The sequence below is a fragment of the Sciurus carolinensis genome, chromosome 2 (assembly GCF_902686445.1).
Source record: "Sciurus carolinensis chromosome 2, mSciCar1.2, whole genome shotgun sequence".
NCBI classification, from domain to species: Eukaryota; Metazoa; Chordata; class Mammalia; order Rodentia; family Sciuridae; genus Sciurus; species Sciurus carolinensis.
In genome coordinates, this window is record NC_062214.1 from 52,592,972 (window position 1) to 52,618,103 (window position 25,132).

General features: G+C 38.5%; 1 protein-coding gene across 3 annotated transcripts in view; it reads right to left on the reverse strand.

Moving 5' to 3' along the window:
* The window catches only part of Sh3gl3 (SH3 domain containing GRB2 like 3, endophilin A3), a 142,408-nt gene that overhangs the window by 59,090 nt on the left and 58,186 nt on the right, over positions 1–25,132 (reverse strand). For all 3 annotated transcript variants that reach the window (XM_047542394.1, XM_047542395.1, XM_047542396.1), the window contains one exon: positions 370–438. In XM_047542394.1, the coding sequence (XP_047398350.1) occupies positions 370–438 (69 nt within the window). Of the gene's footprint in view, positions 1–369; positions 439–25,132 lie in introns of those variants that run through there.

Below are 25,132 nucleotides of genomic sequence, written 5' to 3' on the forward strand. Positions count from 1 at the left end.
AAAAGGAGATCAGTAGAGTACAGGAAAGGACCTAGGGCATGGAAAATGGGGAGGAGCGGGGGAAGTGCAGGGGAGTAATACTTGGCCAAATTATGTTGTTATATTGTGTGTGTATGAATATGTAACAATAAATCCCATTATTATGTACAACTATAATGTACCAATAAAAAATGGGAAAAAAAAACCGGCTGGGGTTGTAGCTCAGTGGTAGAGTGCTTGCCTAGTATGTGTGAGGCACTTGGTTTGATTCTCAGCACCACATTTAAATAAAATAAAGGACCATTGACAACTAAAAAAATAAAAATAAAAAATTTAAAATGTGGAAAAACAAACCAACAGAAATGCAAGTAAAGAAAAATGCTCTCTTACCCTTTCCATGTCCAAAAATTCGTCATCTAGCTTCGTTCCTTCAGCACCACTTATTTTTTCACTAAATAGCTGCAGAAATAAACACAGGTGCATTGTACAATAATTTATCATAGTTTTTTGCCTGAATTATTAAAAACAAAACTCTGATTTAACTTGTTCGTTTTTTATTTTAAATCTAAGTCTTCATGAAAATTGCTGTTAGAGTCACCATATCTAAGGGCATGGGAAGACACACGTTTCTTATTTCCTTGGTCTTGACTTATTAGACACCTGCCGTGTGTAAAGCACACGGTAGGTGCTCTAATATAAATAAAGATAAAATAGGGGATTTTTCATCCAGAAATAAGCAGTTCAGCAAAAGAGTTAATGCACTAACATTCAACTAAAGTCCAAGGGAGGGATGAGAACAATTTAAAATAATAGTACTAGATATAAATTATAATTAACATGCTAAGTGGTAGGTACTTCAGCGATGTACAGAAAGTACTCTGAAGCCCACAGCACTGGTGAGTCATCCAGACCCATTTCCTAGAACATTTTCATTTAAGCTGGCTTTTTAAGGACATGGGACATTTCAATCTGCAGCACTGAAGGAAAGGCCTTACAGGATGAGGCAGAATGGAAGAAAAGAACCAGAGACAGGGATGGGTAGGGTGATTTTCTCAGTCCCAGCACTGTTGATATTTGGACCTGATAATTCTCTGTTGTGGGGGCTGTGCTGTGCAAACCCCTGGTCTCCACCCACTAAATGCCAGTAGTACACACACACCATTGTGGCAACTAAAAATGCCTTCAGACAACTGAGAACCACTGGTGTCGGGTTAATGTGTTCAAGAAACAGCAAGGAATTCTGTTGAACTGTCAACATTGGTGCTCAAAGGTGAATGGAGGAAAATAAAATCTGAACTCTAGACAGGGGCCAGATCACACCATCCCAAGCTGTGATTAAGAAGTCCCTAAAGATTCCTCATCAAGCACAATGTAGTTAGAGAACCCTTTAAGAAAAGCAACTCTGGCCCCAGTGGGATTGGATTAAAGAACAAGGAGGATGAAATAGAGGAAGAAAATATGTTAAATCTTTTCCTTTAGAAAACTACATCAACATAATTTGTTTGTGCCTTTAAAACATTAATGTAAGCTTAGAAACTATAGTTAGGGATCGTGATTGGCAAAAGGATTATAGGTTGTTTTAAAGGCAAGTGTGGTTTCTCCTACTATGTGCACTACTACTACAGACAGAATATCACTATTTAATGGGGGAGAATAAGTGTCTAACTTAAATTTGAGGTATGATAAGAATTTTCTTGAAAAGAGTAGATATGGAAGAATATAAGAATGGCCAGGTTTCTCCATCCTCCCTAGAGCTGCTCTCCTCTCTTATCTGGGTTGGGCCTGTGCCTTGTTTTGATTCCTCCTAGCTAGGCCCAAGGAGACTTGGTATGCTTCTACTTGTCCCTCTGAAACTCTGCTGCCACTCTGTGAACTCTCTGACCAATCTGCTCTTGAGGGAGAAGTGGCCTGGCACCCATCAAGACAACCATTTGATCCCAAGATGGGAGCCATCAACTGGCCTGCCTGAACATGACAGAGCCCAGCTGGACCAGCCTCATCAGATCCATAGAATCATAAGCATGATAAATGGTATTGTTTTAAACCCTGAAGTTCTGGGATGGTTTACTCCTCAGAAGGTAAGTGATACATAGATGATCTTAATTTTTCAGGTCAAGTTATGACCTTCAGTGGGACCCATCAAGATTCTCATTGGCATACACCAAGCAATGTTTTAAACATTTTTGCTGTTATAGTTCAGTAGTGAAATCATCTGAAATATTTTTAACTTCAGAGTTCATAATCTGAGAATCTAATGAAAGTCACAAAACCATTCCCTTCACATTTTGTTGCCACAGTAGTTTGTAGAAATGGCCCCCATACTTTGAAATTCATCTCACTGAGAGCCTACTGCTCCATCCTCAACTTGCTTTAGTCAGTGCAATGCAGTGTAAGCCACATTGTGAATATTGAGTTTGGACTCTAACTTTAGAGCTAGAAAGAAACTTCATAGATTTTTCTGCTCACTCTCTGAGGGTTACTATAATCAATGTCATGTGAATACACTAGCTGGGGGAGCATGAAAGACCAGTGGAGCAGAGATAAACCATCCCAACACAGCAATCTCAGATCATCAAACCCCCAGTTTCCTGGGCAGCTGGCAGCCTACAGATGAGCAAGCTGAATCAAGATCGCAGGCAGATCCACTCAGTGCAACCAGCCCAAATTGCTCACCCACAGAAACTTGCACTAAATAAATGACTTTTGCTTTAAGTCACCATGCTTTAGGGTAGTGTATTATGCAGCAAAAGAAGACTGACACCATTGCCCATCATTTCCTCTTACTCTCAGAACCACATAAGCCCAGGCACATATCCTTGTTTTTAAATATTCAGTTAAAAATCTCTTTACCATTGAAAATTACACCTGAAACCTCTTAAATCTGAATCAGTAGTTCTCATTTGTTCAGGTTAAATTTGTTCTATTTTCGAAAGGCAGAGTGCCTCATAGAAAGAGGGGTGTTTCTAGTTTACAAGAACAGAAACAAGTGAGATCAATACTCCTTTCTTGTTTGGAAAGAGATAACACACGGGTTCATTTTTAACAAAAGTCACAGGTTAGGGTTGGGACCTTTTATTTTTTTATTTCTATATATACAATGGAATATTACTCCGCAATGAAGAATGATAAAATTATGGCATTTGTAGGCAAATGGATGAAATTGGAGAATACCATGCTAAGTGAGATAAGCCAATCTCAAAAAACTAAAGGACGAATGATCTCGCTGATAAGCGGATGAGGACATATAATGGGGGTGGGAGGGGTTAGCATTAGGTTTAGGGTTAGGTTTAGAGTTAGGGATAAGAAGAGTGGTAAGAATGAAGGAAAGAAGGACTGTATAGAGGGAAAAGAGGGGTAGGAGGGGTGGGGGGAAGGAAAAAAAATAAACATCATTGCAAAAAAAAAAAAATAAATAAATAAATAAATAAATAAATAAATTCTTGACTGATGTGTAGCTTTTGTTTTTTGTTTGTTTATTTGTTTGTTTTTGGTGCTGGAGATTGAACCCAGGGGCACTTTACCACTCAGTCACATCCCCAGTCCTTTTAATTTTTAATTTTGAGACAGGGTCTCACAAAGTTGCTTAAGTCTTCACTAACAACTAACTAATAGCTGTTTTGAGAGAATAAATATAAATGCACCTATGATGTTAGCTATTTAGGCCATTTGACTATATTTTATACTTCATCATTCAACAAATACTGTTTGTTGTGTATCTACCTTGTGCAAGGTCCCCTGACAGGAGCTTGGAATATAGATGAAAAGGACAGGTGTGATCCCTACAGGACCCCTAGCCCCATCCCAGGGTTACAAGATTATATCTTTTAGGTGTTGAAGCCTAAATATAAATATTCAAGCTTCTACCTTTGATGAAAATGACTATGTAAATTCAAATTTGATGCATTCTATGCTCCAGAAATGATAGATTAAATAGCAAAAAAGAAAATTAGAAGGATAAGTAATGCTCAAAAACAGAATAAACTTTTTTGTGGACCTGAAAATGATCAGAAATGCAACATGGTTATCAAAGGTGAAATGTGGGTCCTTTGGGCTTCTTGTCTGCACACTGGTTATGGCAGCTAGCAATTTGGTTCCTATTGGGTTAACAGGGAGGTGTCTATAAGTGCTCCATGAGACAATAGTTTGAACTCAAGTTCTACTTAAGGGCAGGGGATAAGAAGGAAGATGAGGCTGGAAAAAACAACCCAGATATAAACCACAGTCTGATGCTACCAAATTTGGCGATCTGCATGCCCAAGGAGACTAAAGTACAAAGAATCAATTAAGTCACACACCACCCAGCTATGTGGATAGACCCAAATGTCTACAACCGCAGAAGAGGCCACTGTTCCTCATAAAAGCCTCAGGAAGCCAGGTGTAAGGAAGTAGAATCACTAGAGACATAAGAACAGAGGTGCTAAAGGCAACAAAAAGATAACCCTCCAAGTTAAAATTCATCCTGATCTAAATTCTAAGAAACAAGGATACAACAAAACACCAAGAGAGAGAGCCTACAAAAATCACATAGTATAATGTGAATTCACTCCTAATGAAAATAACTTTGTAAAAGAAGATGCCAATGACTGGTTTTTATATGCTTAGAATTACTAAAATGGGTAAGTGAAGGGATAACTTTTATTTATAGTATATTAATAGTAAATGATAATCTTTTTAAATTCATTTTTATTGTAAACAAATGGGATACATCTTGTTTCTCCGTTTGTACATGAAGTAGAGGCATACCATTTGTGTAATCATACATTTACCTTAGGGTAATAGTTTTTGATTCATTCTGTTATTTTTTTCTCCCCCCCACCCTCCCACCCCTCTTATCCCTCTATAGAGTCCCTCCTTCCTCCATTCTTGCCCCCTTCCCACCCTTTATATGTGTCATCATCCGCTTATCAGTGAGATCATTTGTCCTTTGTTTTTTTGCGATTGGTTTAATCTCACTTAGCATGATATTCTCCAACTGCATCCATTTGCCTGCAAATGCCATAATTTTATTGTTCTTTATGGCTGAGTAATATTCCATTGTATATATGTACCACAGTTTCTTTATCCATTCATCAATTGAAGGGCATCTAGGTTGGTTCCACAATCTGGCTATTGTGAATGAGCAGCTATGAACATCGTTGTGGCTGTATCTCTGTATGCTGATTTTAAGTCCTTTGGATATAGGCTGAGGAGTGGGATAGCTGGGTCAAATGATGGTTCCATTCCAAGTTTTCTAAGGAATCTCCACACTGCTTTCCAGAGTGTCTGCACTAATTTGCAGCCCCACCAGCAATGTATGAGTGTACCATTTTCCCCACATCCTCTCCAACACCTACTGTTGCTTGTATTCTTGATAATCGCCCTTCTAATTGGGGTGAGATGGAATCTTAGGGTAGTTTTGATTTGCATTTCTCTTATTACTAGAGGTGTTGAACATTTTTTCATATATCTGTTGATTGCTTGTAGATCTTCTGTGAAGTGTCTGTTCATTTCCTTAGCCCATTTGTTGATTGGATTATTTGTATTCTTGGTGTAGAGTTTTTTGAGTTCTTTATATATTCTAGAAATTAGTGCTCTCTCTGAAGTATGAGTGGCAAAGATTTTCTCCCACTTTGTAGGCTCTTTCTTCACATTGCTGATAGTTTCCTTTGCTGAGAGAAAGCTATTTAGTTTGAATCTATCCCAGTTGTTGATTCTTATTTTTATTTCTTGTGCTATGGGAGTCCTGTTGAGGAAGTCTGATCCTAGGCCGACATGTTGAAGATTTGGCCCTACCTTTTCTTCTATAAGATAAAGGGTCTCTGGTCTGATTCCAAGGTCCTTGATCTATTTTGAGTTGAGTTTTGTGCAGGGTGAGAGATAGGGGTTTAGTTTCATTCTGTTGCATATGGATTTCCAGTTTTCCCAGCACCATTTTTGAAGAGGCTATCTTTTCTCCATTGCATATCCTTGGCGCCTTTGTCTAGTGTGAGAAAATTGTATTTATTTGGGTTTGTGTCCGTGTCCTCTATTCTGTACCATTGATCTACCTGTCAATTTTGGTACCAATACCATGCCATTTTTGTTACTATTGCTTTGTAGTATAGTTGAAGTTCTGGTATTGCAATACCCTCTGCTTCACTCTTCCTGCTAAGGATTGCCTTAGCTATTCTGGGTTTCTTGTTCTTCCAAATGAATTTCATGATTGTTTGCTCTATTTCTGTGAGATATGTCATTGGGATTTTAATTGGAATTGCATTGAATCTGTATAGCACTTTTGGTAGTATGGCCATTTTGACAATATTAATTCTTCCTATCCAAGAACATGGGAGATCTTTCCATCTTCTAAGGTTTTCTTTAATTTCTTTCTTTAGTGTTCTGTAGTTCTCATTGTAGAGGTCTTTCACCTCTTTTGTGAGATTGATTCCCAAGTATTTTATTTTTTTCGAGGATATTGTGAATGGGTAGTTTTCCTAACTTCTCTTTCTGAAGATTCATCACTTATCAGGCAACAACTTTCTGAATCCTAAAGCTCAGGAAATAATGCCAAGAGTTAATAAATGGGTTGACATAAAATTTAAAAAAACAACAACTTCTGCACAGCAAAGGAAACAAGAATGTGAAGAGAGTCTACAGAATGGAAGGAAATCATTGCTAGCTATTCTTCTGTCAGAGGATTAATATCCAGAATATATATTGAACTAAAAAAATCCCAATTAATAAATGGGCAAATGAACTGAACAGATACTTCTCAAAAGAAACACTATGAATGGTCAACAAATATATGAAAAAATATTTAACATCATTAGCAATTAGGGAAATGCAAATCAAAACTATACTGAGGTTCCATTTCATTCCAGTCATAATGGCAGTCATCAAGAATATAGACAATAATAAATGCTAGACAGGATGTGGAGGAAAGTAACACTTTTACTCTGTTGGTGGGATTGCATATTAGTAAAACCACTATGGAAATCAGTATGGAGGTTCCTCAAAAGACTAGGATTAGAATACCATATGATCCAGCTACACCACTCCTCAGTATTTATCCTAAAGAATTAAAATCATCATACTATACAGATACATGCATACCCATGTTTCTAGCAGCACAATTCACTATAGCCAAACTACAGAATCAGATAAGGTGTCCATCAATGGATGAATGAAAAAAGAAGATGTGGTATACATACACAATGGAGTTTATTCAGCCATAAAGATGATGAAACTATATCATTGGCAGGAAAATGGATGGACCTTGAGAGCATTATGTTAAGCAAAATAAGCCAAACTCAGGTCAAGGGTCCTATGTTTTCACTCATATGTGGAAGCTTGAGAGGAAAATGGCAAAGAAAATGGGGGGATGGATCTTATAAAAATCAAAGGGAGATCAGTAGAATAGAAGAAAGGGGCAAAGGAGTGGGAGGAGGGAAAGGAGGGAGAAGTGCTGGAGAGTATATTGGCTATTGTTATATTGTATGCAAATCCCACCATTATGTATAACTACAATATAGCTATATTATTAGGTATAACTACAATGTGCCAATAAAAATGTTGAAAAAAGCAATTAAGTTGCAAAATAAGGTTTAAAAAACCTGAAATACTGAAACTGACCAATTCACAATTGTAGCAGAATTAATACAATTCCATCAGAAAACTAACACATCAAACATGATAAAAAGAATTGAAAAGGATATAGATGACTCAAATGCCCAAAATAATAACCCTGACCAAATATGCCCATTTGCATAAATATTCCTCCAGTCAATAAACAGAAAATGCATTTTCTTTGCAAGTATAGAGAACATTACAAAAGCTGACCATGTACCAAATCACAAAATCTATCAATACTATAAGAACATGTTTGTTTGGTTTTGTTGTTCTTGTTTTAATAATATATTAAGAATCAATAGTAAAAATTATAGGCACAAAACTTTAGAGCTATGTCCTAAGTAACAATGGATTCTAAAGGAAGACCTAACAAAAATTACAAAACAAATTTTTAATTTAATAATAAAATACTATATATTAAAACCTATGGGAGTCAGTAAAAGTACCGAATTATGCTACGTCCACGTACAAATATACCACAATGAATCTCACCTACATATGTAATGATAATGTACTAATTAAAATAACAGTAACAATAATAATGAAAGGAAGATTAATAAAGTAGAGCAAATAGATCAGAAGGAGAAGGGGAGGGGAAAGGAAGTTACATACAGGGGAAGGATATTGGTCAAATTATGTTATTTGCATGTAACAAATATGACATAACAAATTCCACTATTATGTACAGTTACAATACACCATTAAAGAAATAAATGAATGAACTTAAATACTTGAAAATTTTTTCAACTTACTATTTCAAACCAACACACTGTCATTCATTCCAATTTTGAAACATTCAATTTCCAAAGTTAGAATGTCTACCAACTGTGCCAATATGGTATGCTATAGATACAAGGATCATTCTCTATATTCTAACTGTTCACAGGCCCATGGAGAAGCAGAAATATAAATAAGAAGCCATAACATCATGAGATAAGCACTATTCCACAATAGAGAGATGCAGAATTTACCATTAGAACCCATACAGGAAGAAGAAAATTATAAGAGAAAAGGTGCTAAGAAAGTTACAGAACAGAGCCTAGAACAATATATGGAGTTTATCAGGGAGATGAAAGGAGAACTGGCACCTCTAGCAGGGAGAAACAGGCAAAGACATGACTTAATGGATATCATAAGCAAACAGCATAACTCAATAAGGGTAATTGAGGCAAAAGACAGACCCCAACTGAGAAGAATTAGGCAAGAAGGCAGGGTCCAAGCATTAGACTGCACTTAATCTGTAGGCAATGGAAATTTTTAAGCAGGTGAGTGATATGAACAGATATGAGTTTCTGAAAGATCTGTCAAGACAAGAACCAGAGGTGGAAAGGGAGATTTGTGAAAACATGACAAGGGATACACATTATCTACCAAATTGGATTAGGGGACAGTGTCAAATTTCACTCTTAAACTCTCCTACCTTCTTCAGCTTCAAACATAAGCTGCCCTCCCCTATTTAGCTTCCCCATCACGAATCTTACATCTGATTTAGGCTCACTAAACAAAAGTTGCAAATTAAAATACAAACGTGTGGCTAGTCAATGTGACACATGTGATTTTCCTCTAGTGGAAAAGAGAGTCTATGCTGCAAATGAGACCTATCTCAAGAGGCCTTCAGCTGGAGTGAGAGATAAAAATCCTCAATTAACATCTACTTCTTGGTGTCTACAAATGTGTCATTAATAGGAAACAAAATCAAAACCAAAACTTTTTTTCAACTACAAGAGGGAAATGATAAATCATAAAAGAAATCTGCATGGGAAACATGAAGCTTTTCCATTTGGTTTTTCATTTAGATATGGTGGGGTTTTGATGCTAAATGTTAACGGAGCCTAGGCCACCTTCTTGTGCAAATATCTGTTTCAAAGAAATCTGGGCTTCTCCATCCTCTTCCCTCTTATGAAGCAAGAAATTAAAGAGCAAGAAAGCTATAACCTAGGAGAAAATGTAAAAAAGTAAAATTTGTAACTCAGGATTTAAAAAATAGCTCCAAAATAGTATTTTTGCATATGTGTACCAAAACAAAACAAAACAAAACAAAAAAAAAAAACCCAAAACAATAGTTCTGCAGGATGTAAGGGTCAGGTAAAAAGAAAAGAACAGTTCTTGACCACATAAGTTTGGAAACACAGGGAAACAAAATTAGACTTTTTTATTAAAACAAAAACAAAAAACAGAAAAACAAACTTTCAGAGGCTTTAAAATGCTAATAGGCACCTCTGGATTTCCAAGGGGGCATGTATCAGATGTAGCACTGCCCACACTCATTTGGCCTTGTGTATTAAGTCAGATTTCATCACTGTGACCAAAAGACTCGATGAGGACAACTTAAAGCAGAAAAAAAAAAAAAAAAAAATCTGTTTTGGGCTCAGTTTCAGAAGTTCTGTCCATTGCTCTGGGCCTGAAGTGAGGCGGAACATCTTGCAAAAGGGCATGGCAGAGGAAAGCTGCTCAGCTCATGGCAGTCAAGAAGCACAGAGAGAGCAAGAGATAGTCATATAATCCAAGGGTACACCCCCAGTGACTTACTTCGTCTAGCCACACCCCACCTGCCTACAGTTTTCACCTAGTAGTCCACTCAAATTATTAACCCATAAAATGGATTAATCCATTGATTATGTTACAACTCTCATAGTCTAATCATTTCACCTCTGAAAATTCCTGCATTGCCTAATACATTACCTTTTGGAGAACATTAAAGATCCAAACCATAATAGCCATGTGAAATGTCTAAGATGAAGACAAATCTCCAAGGAGCAATATCCTAAGGAACACATTTTGAGAAACCCTGCACCAAAAATTTTACTCTCTCTACTGACACCTTTGTTTTTTCTTTCAACCAGTTAGCAGTCATGCTCTGCTTTTATCAGCTCAGAGAATATGGCAATACTCAATTTTAAGTACAAATAGTTAAAGTTATTTGTATGTTGTTAACATTAGGGAAAGATGGGTGGAAGTTGTATGGAGGGCTCTGTGCTACTCTTTTAATTTTTATTAAGTCTAAACTATTTTCAAATTTTTTAATTTTAAAAATATCTCTGAGAGCATCAGAACAACCAAGGCAGCCAGAATCTGAGGGGCCAGGATCAGGAGGAAAAGAAATATACTGAGGAGAGCCATATATTTTTAAGTTGCTTTTTTCCTTTGGAGAATTTTCTGTCTTGAGACAAGGAACAGAAAGTCTGAGCAGAAAGCTGCAGACTGGAACTTGCAGCAGTCTCACTACACTGTGTGAAAGGAAAAGCAGTATGCACCGTAACCAAGGAAACCAGGAAATAAATGAGGCCAAATTTCTGGAAAAAAAAAAAAAGAGAGAGAGAAACATAAAGAAGTAAGCCTGATGGGCTATGTTTCAATTTCCTCTCAAGGCTTTTGACAATTCCTTGCCTATACACCAAGCAAGACACTGAGGAAACCAGCACAAAGATGCTGCTAAAAGGTTAAAGACTTAAGGAGAGTTTTTTGCACTATCAGAGTGATCAAGAGACAAACACTGGAGTTTAGACTAGCCCAATAAAGAGATACCTTGGTAAACACCTGAGATTTTCATTCATCTCTGAAGGCCTAAAATCTAGAGACCAACTTCATAAAACCTAAAATGCATCCTTGAATCATTTTATTCCCTGTTGCTATCAAGGTTATCAGCCTTGATAAACAGCCCAGTGTACAACTCAGTGGCAGAGCACTTGCCTAGATGTGCAAGGCCCTGGGTTTAACTCCTAGAAGTACCAAAAAAAAAAAAAAACCAATGTTGAAATCCCAATCTTCCATATAATAGTATTAGGAGGTGGCATCTTTGCCAGGTGATTAGGTTAAATGGGACTAGTGGCCCTTATTAAAGGACCTTGTGAGGACACAGAGGGAAGACAGAATTTATCAACCATGAGACAGGTCCTCACCAGACACTGGCTCTGCCATTGCCTTAACCTTGGACACCACAGTCTCTAGAATTATGAGAAATAGATGGCTGTTTCTTAAACCGCTCTTTGATATTTTTGTTGTAGCAGTCCAAATGCACTAAGACAATATCAAAATAGCCAATAAGTACATAAAAATGTTTTTGTCTATTATCATCACAGAAATGCAAATTAAACCACAATGAGATGCCTCTACCAGAATAAAATTATTTTAAAACAACAATGAAGACAACAACAACATAAGCGTTTCCAAGAACTAATGGAACAACTAGAACACTTCACAACACTATTGGTAAGAGAATACATTGGTATAAATATTTTGGAAAACAGTTCAGCAAGTCTACGAAAGCCACATGTAAAAATAGATACCCTATAACTGAGTAATCCCATTCCTAGGTAAACTCCCAGCAGAACTTCCTACATTTGTGCACCAAAATTCATGTACATGCAGCATTATTGATAAGAACCAAAAATTGGAAGCAACTCAAATGCCCATTAACAGAAAAAAAATGAATAAATATATTGTGGCTATTTCTAAAATACGAACACTATATGGTAATCTAAAAAAATGTTACGACTTGTAACGACAGGGTAAATTTCAGACATAACATTGAATGAAAGAAGGACAAGCTATGTGATTCTTTTAAAAAAATATGTATTTTTAAAATTTATTTGTTTTAATTAGTTATACATGACAGCAGAACGCATTTCAACTCATTGTTCATAAATGAAGCACAATTTCTCATTTCTCTGGCTGTACACGATGCAGTCACACCATTCATGCAATCATACATATACATAGGGTAATAATGTCCACCTTGTTCCACTGTCCTTCCCTTTCCCACACCTCCCCACCCCTCACTCCCCTCTGCCCAAATTTCCTCCATTCTTCCCTACATACCACTGGCATTATGGATCAGCATCTGCATATCAGAGAAAACATTTGGCCTTGGGTTTGACTTATTTTGGGGATTGACTTATTTTGCTTAGCATGATATTCTCCAACTCTATCCATTTATCTGCAAATGCCTTCATTTCATTTAAGGCTAAGTAATATTCCATTGTGTATATATACCACATTTTCTTTATTCATTCATCTGTTGAAGGGCATCTAGGTTGGTTCCATAGTTCAGCTATTGTGAATTGAGGGGCTACAAACATTGATGTGTTATGTCACTGTAGTATGCTGATTTTAAGTTCTTTGGGTATAAACCTAGGAGTGGGATAACTGGGTCAAATGGTGGTTCCATTCCAAGTTTTCTAAGGAATCTCCATACTGTTTTCTAGAGTGGGCCCACCAATTTGCAGTCCTACCAGTAATGTTTGAGTGTACCTTTTCCCTACATCCTTGCCAACATTTATTGTTTATATTCTTGAAAACTGCCATTCTGACTGCAGCGATATAAAATCTCAGAGTAGTTTTGATTTGCATTTCTCTAATTACATACTATGTGATTCTAATGATATAAAGTTCAAAAATAAAGAGGACACTCTGTGTTATTCCATTCATGTAAAATCAAAAATAAGGAAAACTCATCTATGGTGACAGAAGTCAGTGTATTTTGTGGGTTACTGGGGATTAAACCAAGGGGCAGTCTACCACTGAACTACATTCCCAGCCCTATCCATTTTTTAAATTTTGAGACAGGGTCTGAGTTGCTGAAGTTTGCCTTGAACTTGCCACAGCCTGCCAAGTTTCTGGAATACATATGTGTGCCACCGAGCCTGGCTATAGTGGTTATACCTTTAAGGTAAGTTTATGAGGGAGCCTTCTGAGGTGCTGGTAATATCCTGTATCTTTTTTTTTTTTTTTTTTTTTTTTTTTTCTTTTTATTGTAAACAAATGGGATACATGTTGTTTCTCTGTCTGTACATGGCGTAGAGGCATACCATTTGTGTAATCATAAATTTACATAGGGTAATGTTGTTTGATTCATTCTGCCATTTTTTCCCTTCCCCCCCTCCCCTCCCACCCTTCCCCTCCATCTATACAGTCCTTCCTTCCTCCATTCCTGCCCCCCTCCCTAAACCCAACTCCAACCCCAACACTAACCCTTCCCACCCCCATTATGTGTCATCATCCACTTATTAGCGATATCATTCTTCCTTTGGTTTTTTGAGATTGGCTTATCTCACTTAGCATGATATTCTCCAGTTTCATCCATTTGCCTGCAAATGCCATAATTTTATCATTCTTTATGGCTGAGTAATATTCCATTGTATATATATACCACATTTTCTTTATCCATTCATCAATTGAAGGACATCTAGGTTGGTTCCACAATCTGGCTATTGTGAACTGAGCAGCTATGAACATTGATGTGGCTGTATCTCTGTAATATGCTGATTTTAAGTCCTTTGGGTATAGGCCAAGGAGTGGGATAGCTGGGTCAAATGGTGTTTCCATTCCAAGTTTTCTAAGGAATCTCCACACTGCTTTCCAGAGTGGCTGCACTAATTTGCAGCCCCACCAGCAATGTAAGAGTGTACCTTTCTCCCCACATCCTCGCCAACACCTGTTGTTGGTTGTATTCTTGATAATTGCCATTCTAATTGGGGTGAGATGGAATCTTAGGGTGGTTTTGATTTGCATTTCTCTTATTACTAGAGATGTTGAACATTTTTCCATATGTTTGTTGATTGCTTGTACATCTTCTTCTGTGAAGTGTCTATTCATTTCCTTAGCCCATTTGTCAATTGGATTATTTACATTCTTGGTGTAGAGTTTTTTGAGTTCTTTATAGATTCTGGAGATTAGCGCTCTATCTGAAGTATGATTGGAAAAGATTTTCTCCCACTCTGTAGGCTCTTTCTTTGCATTGCTGATAGTTTCCTTTGCTGAGAGAAAGCTTTTTAGTTTGAATCTATCCCAGTTATTAATTCTTGCTTTATTTCTTGTGCTATGGGAGTCCTGTTGAGGAAGTCTGGTCCTAAGCCGACATGTTGAAGCTCTGGACCTACTTTTTCTTCTATAAGATGCAAGGTCTCTGGTCTGATTCCGAGATCCTTAATCCATTTTGAGTTTAGTTTTGTGCATGGTGAGAGATATGGGTTTAGTTTCATTCTGTTGCATATGGATTTCCAATTCTCCCAGCACCATTTGTTGAAGAGGCTATCTTTTCTCCATTGCATATTTTTGGCCCCTTTGTCTAGTATGAGAAAATTGTATTTATTTGGGTTTGTGTCCGTGTCCTCTATTCTGTACCATTGATCCACCTTTCTATTTTGGTACCAATACCATGCCGTTTTTGTTACTATTGCTTTGTAGTAGAGTTGAAGATCTGGTATTGCAATACCCCCTGCTTCACTCTTTCTGCCAAGGATTGTTTTAGCTATTCTGGGTTTTTATTCTTCCAGATGAATTTCATAATTGCTTGCTCTATTTCTGTAAGGTACATCATTGGGATTTTAATTGGAATTGCATTGAATCTGTATAGCACTTTTGGTAGTATGGCCATTTTGATAATATTAATTCTTCCTATCCAAGAACATGGGAGATCTTTCCATCTTCTAAGGTTTTCTTGAATTTCTTTCTTTAGTGTTCTGTAGTTCTCATTGTAGAGGTCTTTCACCTCTTTTGTGAGATTGATTCCCAAATACTTTATTTTTTTCGAAGCTATTGTGAATGGGGTAGTTTTCCTAATTTCTCTTTCTGAAGATTCATCGCTTATATATAAAAATGCCTTCGATTTATGTGCATTGATCTTATATCCCGCTACTTTACTGAATTCACTTATGAGATCTAAAAGTTTTCTGGTGGAATTTCCTGGTTCCTCTAAGTATACAATCATATCATCAGCAAATAGGGATAGTTTGAGTTCTTCTTTTCCTACTCGTATCCCTTTAATTTCTTTGGTCTGTCTAATTGCTCTGGCTAGAGTTTCAAGGACGATATTGAATAGAAGTGGTGAAAGAGGGCATCCCTGCCTTGTTCCAGTTTTTAGAGGGAATGCTTTCAGTTTTTCACCATTAAGAATGATATTAGCCATGGGTTTAGCATAGATGGCCTTTACGATGTTAAGGAATGTTCCCACTATCCCTATTTTTTCTAGTGTTTTGAGCATGAAGGGGTGCTGTATTTTATCAAATGCTTTTTCTGCATCTATCGAAATAATCATGTGATTCTTGACTTTAAGTCTATTGATATGGTGAATGACATTTATTGATTTCCTGATGTTGAACCAACCTTGCATCCCTGGGATGAAACCCACTTGATCATGGTGCACTATCTTTTTAATATGTTTTTGTATGCGATTTGCTAAAATTTTGTTGAGAATTTTTGCGTCGATGTTCATTAAGGATATTGGTCTGAAATTTTCTTTCCTCGATGTGTCTCTGTCTGGTTTAGGAATCAGGGTAATATTGGCTTCATAGAATGAGTTTGGGAGAGTTCCCTCCTCTTCTATTTTCTGGAATACTTTGAGAAGTATTGGAATGAGTTCTTCTTTAAAAGTTTTGTAGAACTCGGCTGAGAACCCATCTGGTCCTGGACTTTTCTTTGTTGGAAGGCTTTTGATGACTTCTTCTATTTCATTACTTGAAATTGGTCTATTTAAATTGTGTATGTCCTCCTCGTTCAGTTTAGGCAATTCATATGTCTCTAGAAACCTGTTGATGTCTTCGAAATTTTCTATTTTGTTGGAGTATAGATTTTCAAAATAGCTTCTAATTATGTTTTGTATTTCGGTCGTGTCTGTTGTGATATTTCCTTGTTCATTCCGAATTTTAGTGATTTGGGTTTTCTCTCGTCTTCTCTTTGTTAGTGTGGCTAAAGGTTTATCAATTTTGTTTATTTTTTCAAAGAACCAACTATTTATTTTGTCAATTTTTTGTATTGTTTCTTTCGTTTCAATTTCGTTGATTTCAGCTCTCAGTTTAACTATTTCCTGTCTTCTACTACTTTTGGTGTTGGTCTGTTCTTCTTTTTCTAGGGCTTTGAGCTGTAGTGTTAGGTCATTTATTTTTTGAGTTTTACTTCTTTTATTAAATGCGCTCCATGAAATAAATCTTCCTCTAAGTACCGCTTTCATAGTGTCCCAGAGATTTTGATATGTTGTTTCTTTGTTCTCGTTTACCTCTAAGAATTTTTTAATTTCCTTCCTAATATCTTCTGTTATCCATTCATCATATAGTAGCATATTGTTTAATCTCCAGGTGTTGGAGTAGTTTCTGTTTTTTACTCTTTCATTAATTTGTAACTTCAATCCATTATGATCTGATAGAATACAAGGTAGTGTCTCTATCTTCTTGTATTTGCTGACATTAGCTTTGTGGCATAATATATGGTCTATTTTAGAGAAGGATCCATGTGCTGCTGAGAAGAAAGTGTATTCGCTCTTGGTTGGATGGTATATTCTATAAATGTCTGTTAAGTCTAAATTACTGATTGTGTTATTGAGATCTATGGTTTCTTTGTTCAATTTTTGTTTGGAAGATCTGTCCAGTGGTGAAAGAGGCGTGTTAAAATCACCTAGTATTATTGTGTTATGGTCTATTTGGTTTCTAAAATTGAGAAGGATTTGTTTAACATATATGGATGAGCCACTGTTTGGGGCATAGATGTTTATGATTGTTATATCTTGCTGATTTATGCTTCCCTTAAGCAGTATGAAATGTCCTTCTTTATCCCTTCTAACTAACATTGGCTTGAAGTCCACTTTATCTGAAATGAGGATGGATACTCCAGCTTTTTTGCTGAGCCCATGTGCATGGTATGTTTTTCCCCATCCTTTCACCTTTAGTCTATGGGTATCTCTTTCTATGAGGTGAGTCTCTTGCAGGCAACATATTGTTGGATCTTTCTTTTTAATCCAATCTGCCAGTCTATGTCTTTTGATTGATGAATTCAGGCCATTAACATTCAGGGTTATTATTGAGATATGATTTGTATTCCCAGTCATTTGGTTCATATTTAAAATTTTTGACACATCTTGGTTCCTCCTTTATTTGACAGTTCCTTTAGGATAATTCCTCCCTTTGCTGATTTGCTTCTTTGTTTTTTATCTCTTCCTCATGGAATATTTTGCTGAGAATGTTCTGTAATGCTGGCTTTCTTTTTGTAAATTCTTTTAGCTTTTGTTTATCATGGAATGATCTTATTTCATCGTCAAATTTGAAGGTAAGTTTTGCTGGGTATAAGATTCTTGGTTGGCATCCATTTTCTTTCAGAGCTTGAAAAATATTGTTCCAGGCCCTTCTAGCTTTTAGGGTCTGGATTGAAAAATCTGCTGATATCCGTATTGGCTTCCCCCTGAATGTAATTTGGTTCTTTTCTCTCACAGCCTTTAAAATTCTGTCTTTATTTTGTATGTTAGGTATTTTCATTATAATGTGCCTTGGTGTGGGTCTGTTGTAATTTTGTGTATTTGGAGTCCTATAAGCCTCTTGGACTTGATTTTCCATTTCATTCTTCAGATTTGGGAAATTTTCTGATATTATTTCTTCAAATAGATTGTTCATTCCTTTGGTTTGTTTCTCTAAGCCTTCCTCAATCCCAATAATTCTCAAATTTGGCCTTTTCATGATATCCCATAGTTCTTGGAGATTCTGTTCATGATTTCTCACCATCTTCTCTGTTTGTTCAACTTTGTTTTCGAGGTTAAATATTTTGTCTTCAATATCTGAAGTTCTGTCTTCCAGGTGTTCCATCCTATTGGTTATGCTTTCTATGGAGTTCTTAATTTGGTTTATTGTTTCCTTCATTTCAAGGATTTCTGTTTGGTTTTTTTTCAATATCTCTAACTCTTTATTGAAATGATCTTTTGCTTCCTGAATTTGCTCTGTTAACTGTCGATTGGTGCGATCGTTCAATGCCTGCATTTGCTCTTTCATCTCATCGTTTGCTTCCCTAATCATTTTAATTATGTACATTCTGAACTCCCTTTCTGTCATTTCTTCTGCCATGCTGTCGTTGGATTTTATTGATGTAACATCTAGATTTGTTTGGGGCATTTTCTTCCCTTGTTTTCTCATATTGTTCAGGGATCAGTGGGTCATTAAGATATTGCAGATTTCCTCTATCAACTTATAATGTCCCTGAAGATTGTTAGTATATCCCCTCTTATCCTTCAGTAGCCTGAAGTCTTGGAGGAGGTTGATAATGCAGAGCTCCACGAAGAAGCTGCCTCTCTAGGGTGGCGTATATTCCCTGCTAGTGGGCAGAGGTGCCTCCACTTGTTGACCAATGGTCATCCAACGGGGAAGTAGGCTGCGGGCTGAGGCAAGGCCTGTTTGTGCCTATGTCTCTGACTTTACTGTCCCTGTGGGAAAACCTCCCCTGGCCGGGAAGAGTCACTCGGTGGGGACGTCTCGCTAGTCAGTTGCCCTCCTAGAGGTTCCCCTCAATCTACAACTACCCCCTGGGCTGGGCTGTCTTCTTCTGCAACGATCCCAGGGGCCCGGACCTACGTCCTGGGCCTGGGAGCCTCACCCTTCGCAGGCGAGTCTCCTTAGGCTGCCTCTCCCAGAGAGTCTGCCCGCCGCCCTGGAAACTTCACTTCGCCCCTAGGCGTGTCTCTGTGCGGCTCTTCCAGCAAGAAGCCACCTAGCTCCTGGGACCCTGCTCTGCACCAATCGCCTGGCTATGCAGCCCCTCCTCTGAGCCACCACCTGGAGCCCCGTACAATAGCTCCGAGACACAGAGACCCGCCACACACCTCCTCCTCCGGACAGCCGCCCGGTTTCCGACGCAGTCACTAGGAATCCAAACAACTCACTTTGGATCTCCTCCTCCCACCAACCACCCGTAGCCCTAGGCAGTCACTCCAAGTCCAAGTGACCCGCCCTGTTCCTCCTCCTCCTCCTTGGGGTAGCCCCCCAGGTGTTCAGGAGCGGTGGCTCCGAGACCAGGTGACTCACCACGCTCCTTCTCCAGGCAGGCCACCGGTGTTCCGGAGCGGTTGCTTTTAGTCCAATCAACTCACCACTCGCCTCCTCCTCTGGCAACCGCCTGTGGTTCTGATGCAGTCACTCACAGACTAAGCGTCCCACCGCTCTCCTCCTCCAGGCAGGCCACCAGTGTTCTGGAGCAGCTGCTCCGAGTTCAAACAGCTCGTCATGCAGCTCCTCCTTCGGCAACCGCCCGCAGCTCTGATGCAGTCACTCCCAGGTCAAACAACAAGCCACGCTCCTCCTCCTCCTCTGGGCAACCTCCCGGCACTCAGGAGCGCTAGCTCTGAGTTCAAACAGTTCACCACACACCTCCTCCTCTGGCAACCGCCTGTGGTTCTGATGCAGTCATTCCCAGACCAAGCGTCCCGCCGTGCTCCTCCTCTTCCTCCGGGCAGTCCCCCGGCGCTCAGGAGCGCCCACTCTGAGTTCAAACAGCTCACCACGCAGCTCCTCCTCTGGCAACCGCCCGTGGCTCTGATGCAGTCACTCCTAGACCCAAGCGACCCGCCGGGCCTCTCCTCCTCCTCCGGGCAACCCCCCGGTGTTCGGAAGTGGTCACTCTGGGTCCAAACAGCTCACCACGCAGCTCCTCCCCAGGCAGCCACCCGGAGCCCCAGCGGCTGCTCGAGTCCAAGCGCTATGCTGAGCCGCCTCCTCTACGATGATCCCAGTTGTCCGTGTTTACCGCTCCAGTGGGGGGAGGGGCGTCTCGCCGAGCAACTCCACTTCACAAATTCCCTGCGTTCCGGGGCTACCGCCCCATCCGGGACGCCTCCCCAACAGGAGAGACTCACCCAGCAGCTTTGAGTTGGTCCCAAGTCTCTCACTATCTCCTCTTTTGAATCTTGCGTCCTGGAGCAGCGTGAAATGCAGCCGCCCTCTAGTCCGCCATCTTGGCCCGCCAATATCCTGTATCTTGAACTGGTTACATGGATACAACATTTGTTAAAATGTGTCAGGTTCTATACTATGGGTCTGTCACTTCCCTGTATGCATGTTTTATTTCAATTAAAAAATGTTTAAGTATACCTTCCATTAACCTTGCATTCTATGTTTATAATATGTACAAGACATAATAATTTTCCTGATTTATTTGTCTAGAAAGAAGTTTAACACACAATGCATATCTGATTATCCACATCTGGAAGTCTCTGTTCAGTACAATCACAACAACTAAACTATACAGAATCTAATAATCTATACTTAAATAAAAAGCTCAGGAGCTATTATGTTGTGACTGACTCCCCTGAATCCCAAATATCCCTTCAAGTTTAATCATTATAGCACCATGCTAAAAAAATTAATTAATCCTACCACAAGTAAGTCAATAGTTAAAATGCATATAGTAAATACTGCAGATATGGAATCAAGATGGTGGGTCAAATGTATGCATCCTCCTCTGATGTACCAAATACCTTGAAGTAAACTTCTAAATATATTTTGAGAGACATATGACATACCCATAACAGGGCTGAAAAATCAGAAAGGGTGCTAGCAACAGAACATAAATGGTGAGAAATTCCTAGAAGACAGAGAGCAGATGGAATCGTAAAGCTGAGAAAAGAGCCGACCAATATACACATGGTAGAATCTGCTTCGGAGAGAAAAATTAATACAGAGAAATTCCAAATCTAAATTAAGTAAACACAAAAAGAACAGAAAGAGCCTTGAAGAACTATCAGGGAACTTAATTTAAAATAAAACTACATGGAAATCAAGAAGAATCAATGATGCCCTTCCTCCATCCACACATACATCTCTGTACCAAACAGAAAATTCTGTGACTACACCATCTTGGCTCAAATCCCTGCTCCAGTCCTAGCTAGAGAAGAAACTGGACAAATTACTGGAGCTCTCTGTGCCTCCAATTCCTTATATGCAAAATGGAGATAATAACAGTAGCTGCTTAATAAAGGTTAATGTATGGAAAGCATTGAGAACAGTATCTCACACTGCCTCATTAAATATTAGCCAGTAATATCATCCTCTAAGCAACGGAAGTACGGATGTTTGTCCCCAGACTAAACCTGTAACCACACTCTAAAAGAATGAACTATTCTGGTGGGGATGGGTCCCAAAATGGGTGTCAAGATCTGAGAGAAGCTACAGATCTTTCCAAACATCTTGAAAGACACAAGGGGCACATGGTGAGACAGCCCTGGTCAAGAGCATAGCTCTACCTTCCCAGGGTAAAATTCTTTACAGCCTTCCTGTCTGATAACTATTGGCCACTGACCTCACCACTCTCATGCTACATTCAGTCTTTCCAGGAAGGAGAGAAGACTGTTAGGCAAACAGACAAAGCCTACTCAAGTTACCTGCAGTGATAGACCTAGTCCTTCATTGTTATAGAATGACAATCAGGAAATCACACAAATTTGAGAAAAACCAGGAACATGAGAGAAAGTATCAGAGAAGAAACTTTAGAATGAACCAAAGGAAACAGATAATCTAGGCATAGATTAAAAAATAAAACCTTTTCTCAAAGCTTTTATTACTACCTAAAGATAAATTTGAAAAGATATTATACACATAAAACAAGAAAAGGTTAATACAAAAAAGGGGTAATTGGAAGAGGGGGAAACTCAATTTAAAGGAGTGAGCTCAAAATAGACTAAGCTGAAATCAGAATTACCTATTGGAAAGACAAGAATCAAGGACATGCCCCAGCAAAAGAATGAGAGATGAGGAGTAGAAAGAAGTTTGGCCACAACCCATCTTGAATGAGGCTACCCAGGACTACCCACCTTCTGGATACCCTCCCTACTATATCAGAAGATCTACTCTCCTCAGGCCTGGTGTGGGCTTCCAGCAGGAGTTGATCCTAAGTTATGAATGCACTTTGTGAAAAGGATTTCAATGAGAGGAAATATTCCAAGTCTGTGCAGAAATTCAGCCCGCTCAGCTCTCACCTAGAAATTAAGGGTTATGATTCAGGACTGGTGGGATCTTTTCCACTTACTTTTTGCACACCTTAACTTTTTCTCAGAAAGAATACCCAGAAGTATTTGGCCCAGGTGACTTCCTGTAGTTTGCACAATATTGGGAAGAATGAATCTGAATTCCCCCCAGCTTCCACACATGAGAGAAAATATTCAACCCTTGCTTTCTAAGTCTGCCTTATTTCACTTAACTAAATGTTCTTCAGTTCCATTTATTTATCAGCAAATGTCATAACTTCATTCTTCTTTATGGCTGAGTAAAACTCCATTGTGTATATATATCATACTTCCTTTATCTATTCCTCTATTGACATGCACCTAGGTTGGTTCCACAGCTTGACTATTGTGAATTGTGCTATAAACACTGATGTGGCTGTGTTACTGTTTGTATGTGAGGTGCCCCCCAAAAGCTCACGGGTGAGACAAAGCAAGAAGGTTCAAAGAAGAAATGATTGGGTTATGAGAGACTTAACCCAATTGGTGAATTAATCTTCTGGTGGGGATTGAATGGCAACTGAAGGCAGGTGCAGTGTGGCTGAAGAGGGGGGGCATTGGGGACACGAATTTGGGGTATATATTTTGTATCTGGCCAGTGGAGTCTCTCTCTGCTTTCTGATCATCACGTGAGCTGCCTCCCTCTTCTACACTCATCCACCATGATGTTCTGCCTCACCTTGAGCCCTGAGGAAAGGAGTCAGCTGTCTACGGACTAAGATTTCTGAAACCGTGAGTTCTCAAATAAACTTTCCCTCCTCTACAACTGTTCTGGTCAGATCTTTTAGTCACAGCAGCAAAAAAGCAGACTAAAATAGGCTGCATCCCAAGTGTATACTGATTTTAGATCTGAGATATATACACTGAGTGGGATAGCTGGGGCATAAGAGGGTTCCATTCCTAGTTTGCTAAGGAATCTCCATACTGCTTTCCAGAGTGGTTGCACTAATTTGTAGTCCCACCAACAATGTATGTGTACACCTTTCCCCCCACATCCTTGCCAACATTTATTATTATTTGTATTCTTGATAATAGTCATTCTGATTGGAATGAGATGAAATCTCAGTATAGTTTTGATTAGCATTTCCCTGATTGCTAGAGATGTTGAACGTTTTTCCATATATTTATAGTCCATTTGTATTTTTTCTTTAGACATGTGTCTCTTTAGTTCTTTAGCCCATTTGTTAACTGGACTATTGGCTTTTTTGGTGTTAAGATTTTGAGTTCTTTACATATTCTAGATATTAATCCTCTGAGAATCAGGTGGCAAAGAGATCCCATTCTGTAGGCTCTCTCTTCATGCTTGTTTCTTTTGCTGTGCAGAAACTTTCTAATAGGATGTCATCCCATTTATTGATTCTTGGTCGTATTTCTTGCACTTTAGGAATCTTGTTAAGGAAGTTGAAGCCTGTGCCTATATGCTGGAGTGTTGGGCCTACATTTTCTTCTAACAGTTGCAGAGGTTCTGGTCTAATTCCTAGGTCTCTTATCCACTTTGAGTTAATTTTTGTGCAGAGTGAGAGATAGGGATCAAGGGGATCAAGTTTCTTTCTTCTACTTATAGATTTCTAGTTTCCCCAGCACTATGTGTTAAAAAGGTTATTTTCTCCTCAACATATGTTTTTGGCACCTTTGTCAAAAGTATCTATGTGGGTTTGTCTCTGTATCTTCCTATTCTATTCCCTTGCTCTTCATGTCTGTTTTGATGCCAATATCGTGCGCTTTTTTTGTTGTTACCATAGTTCTTGGTATATTTTGATGTCTCTTTGCTAAATATTGCTTCGGCTGTTCTGGGTCTCTTATTTTTCCAAATGAATTTTAGAACTGTTTTTTTTTTTCTAGTTCTGTGAGGAACATCATTGGTATTTTGATGGCGATTGCATTGAATCTGTGTAAAACTTTTAGTAGAATGGCCATTTTGATTATATTAATTCTGCCTATTCAAGAACATGGGAGGTCTTTCCATTTTCTGAGGTCGTTTTCAATTTCTTTCTTCAGTGTTCTAGTTTCCATTGTAGAGGTGTTTCACCTCCTTGGTGAGATTTATACTGTTTTTTTGTTTGTTTGTTTGTTTGTTTGTTTTGAGGTTATTTTAATGGAATAATTTTCCTAATTTCTTTTTCATTATTGGAGTAAAAGAAAGTCATTTATTAATGTCAATCTTGTATCTGGCTATTTTGCTAAATTTGTTCATCAGTTTAAGTTTTCTGGTGGACTTTTTTGGGTATTCTAAATATAGCATCATGTCATCAGCAAGCAGTGATCATTTGACTTCTTCTTTTCCTATTTGTAGTCCATTACTTTCCTTCTCTTGCCTGATTGCTCTGGTTAGAGTTTCAAGGACTAAGATGAATAGAAGTGGTGAAAGTGGACATCCTTCTCTTGTTCCTGTTTTTAGAGGAAAAGCTTTCAGTGTTTCTCCATTAAATATGATGTTAGCCTTGGGTTTGTCATACATAGCTTTTGCAATGGAGAGTTTTAAGGGAAAAGTTTCCAGATCCTCCCCCTATTTGTGTGTTCTCTACTGCAAATGATTTGCCTGAGAAGGCTCCTGTATCCATTATTCCCTTTTGATACTTTACAAAAGAAGAGTGCAGCTCTTACCCAGCCCACACGTCTGGGTATTGCCTCAGAATGTGAACACCTCCGTGCAGTTTCACCCTCTTCCACCCAGATCAACATTGACATGTCTCAAGTCATTCACATTCTAAAAAGGAACATCCTACTATGTCTCCATATTTTACCCTGGTCACTACCTTCTCTAGTTCCCACTTCTCAGCCACCTTTAAGGAGTCATGGACACAGACTGTCCCCACTTTTTTTGAG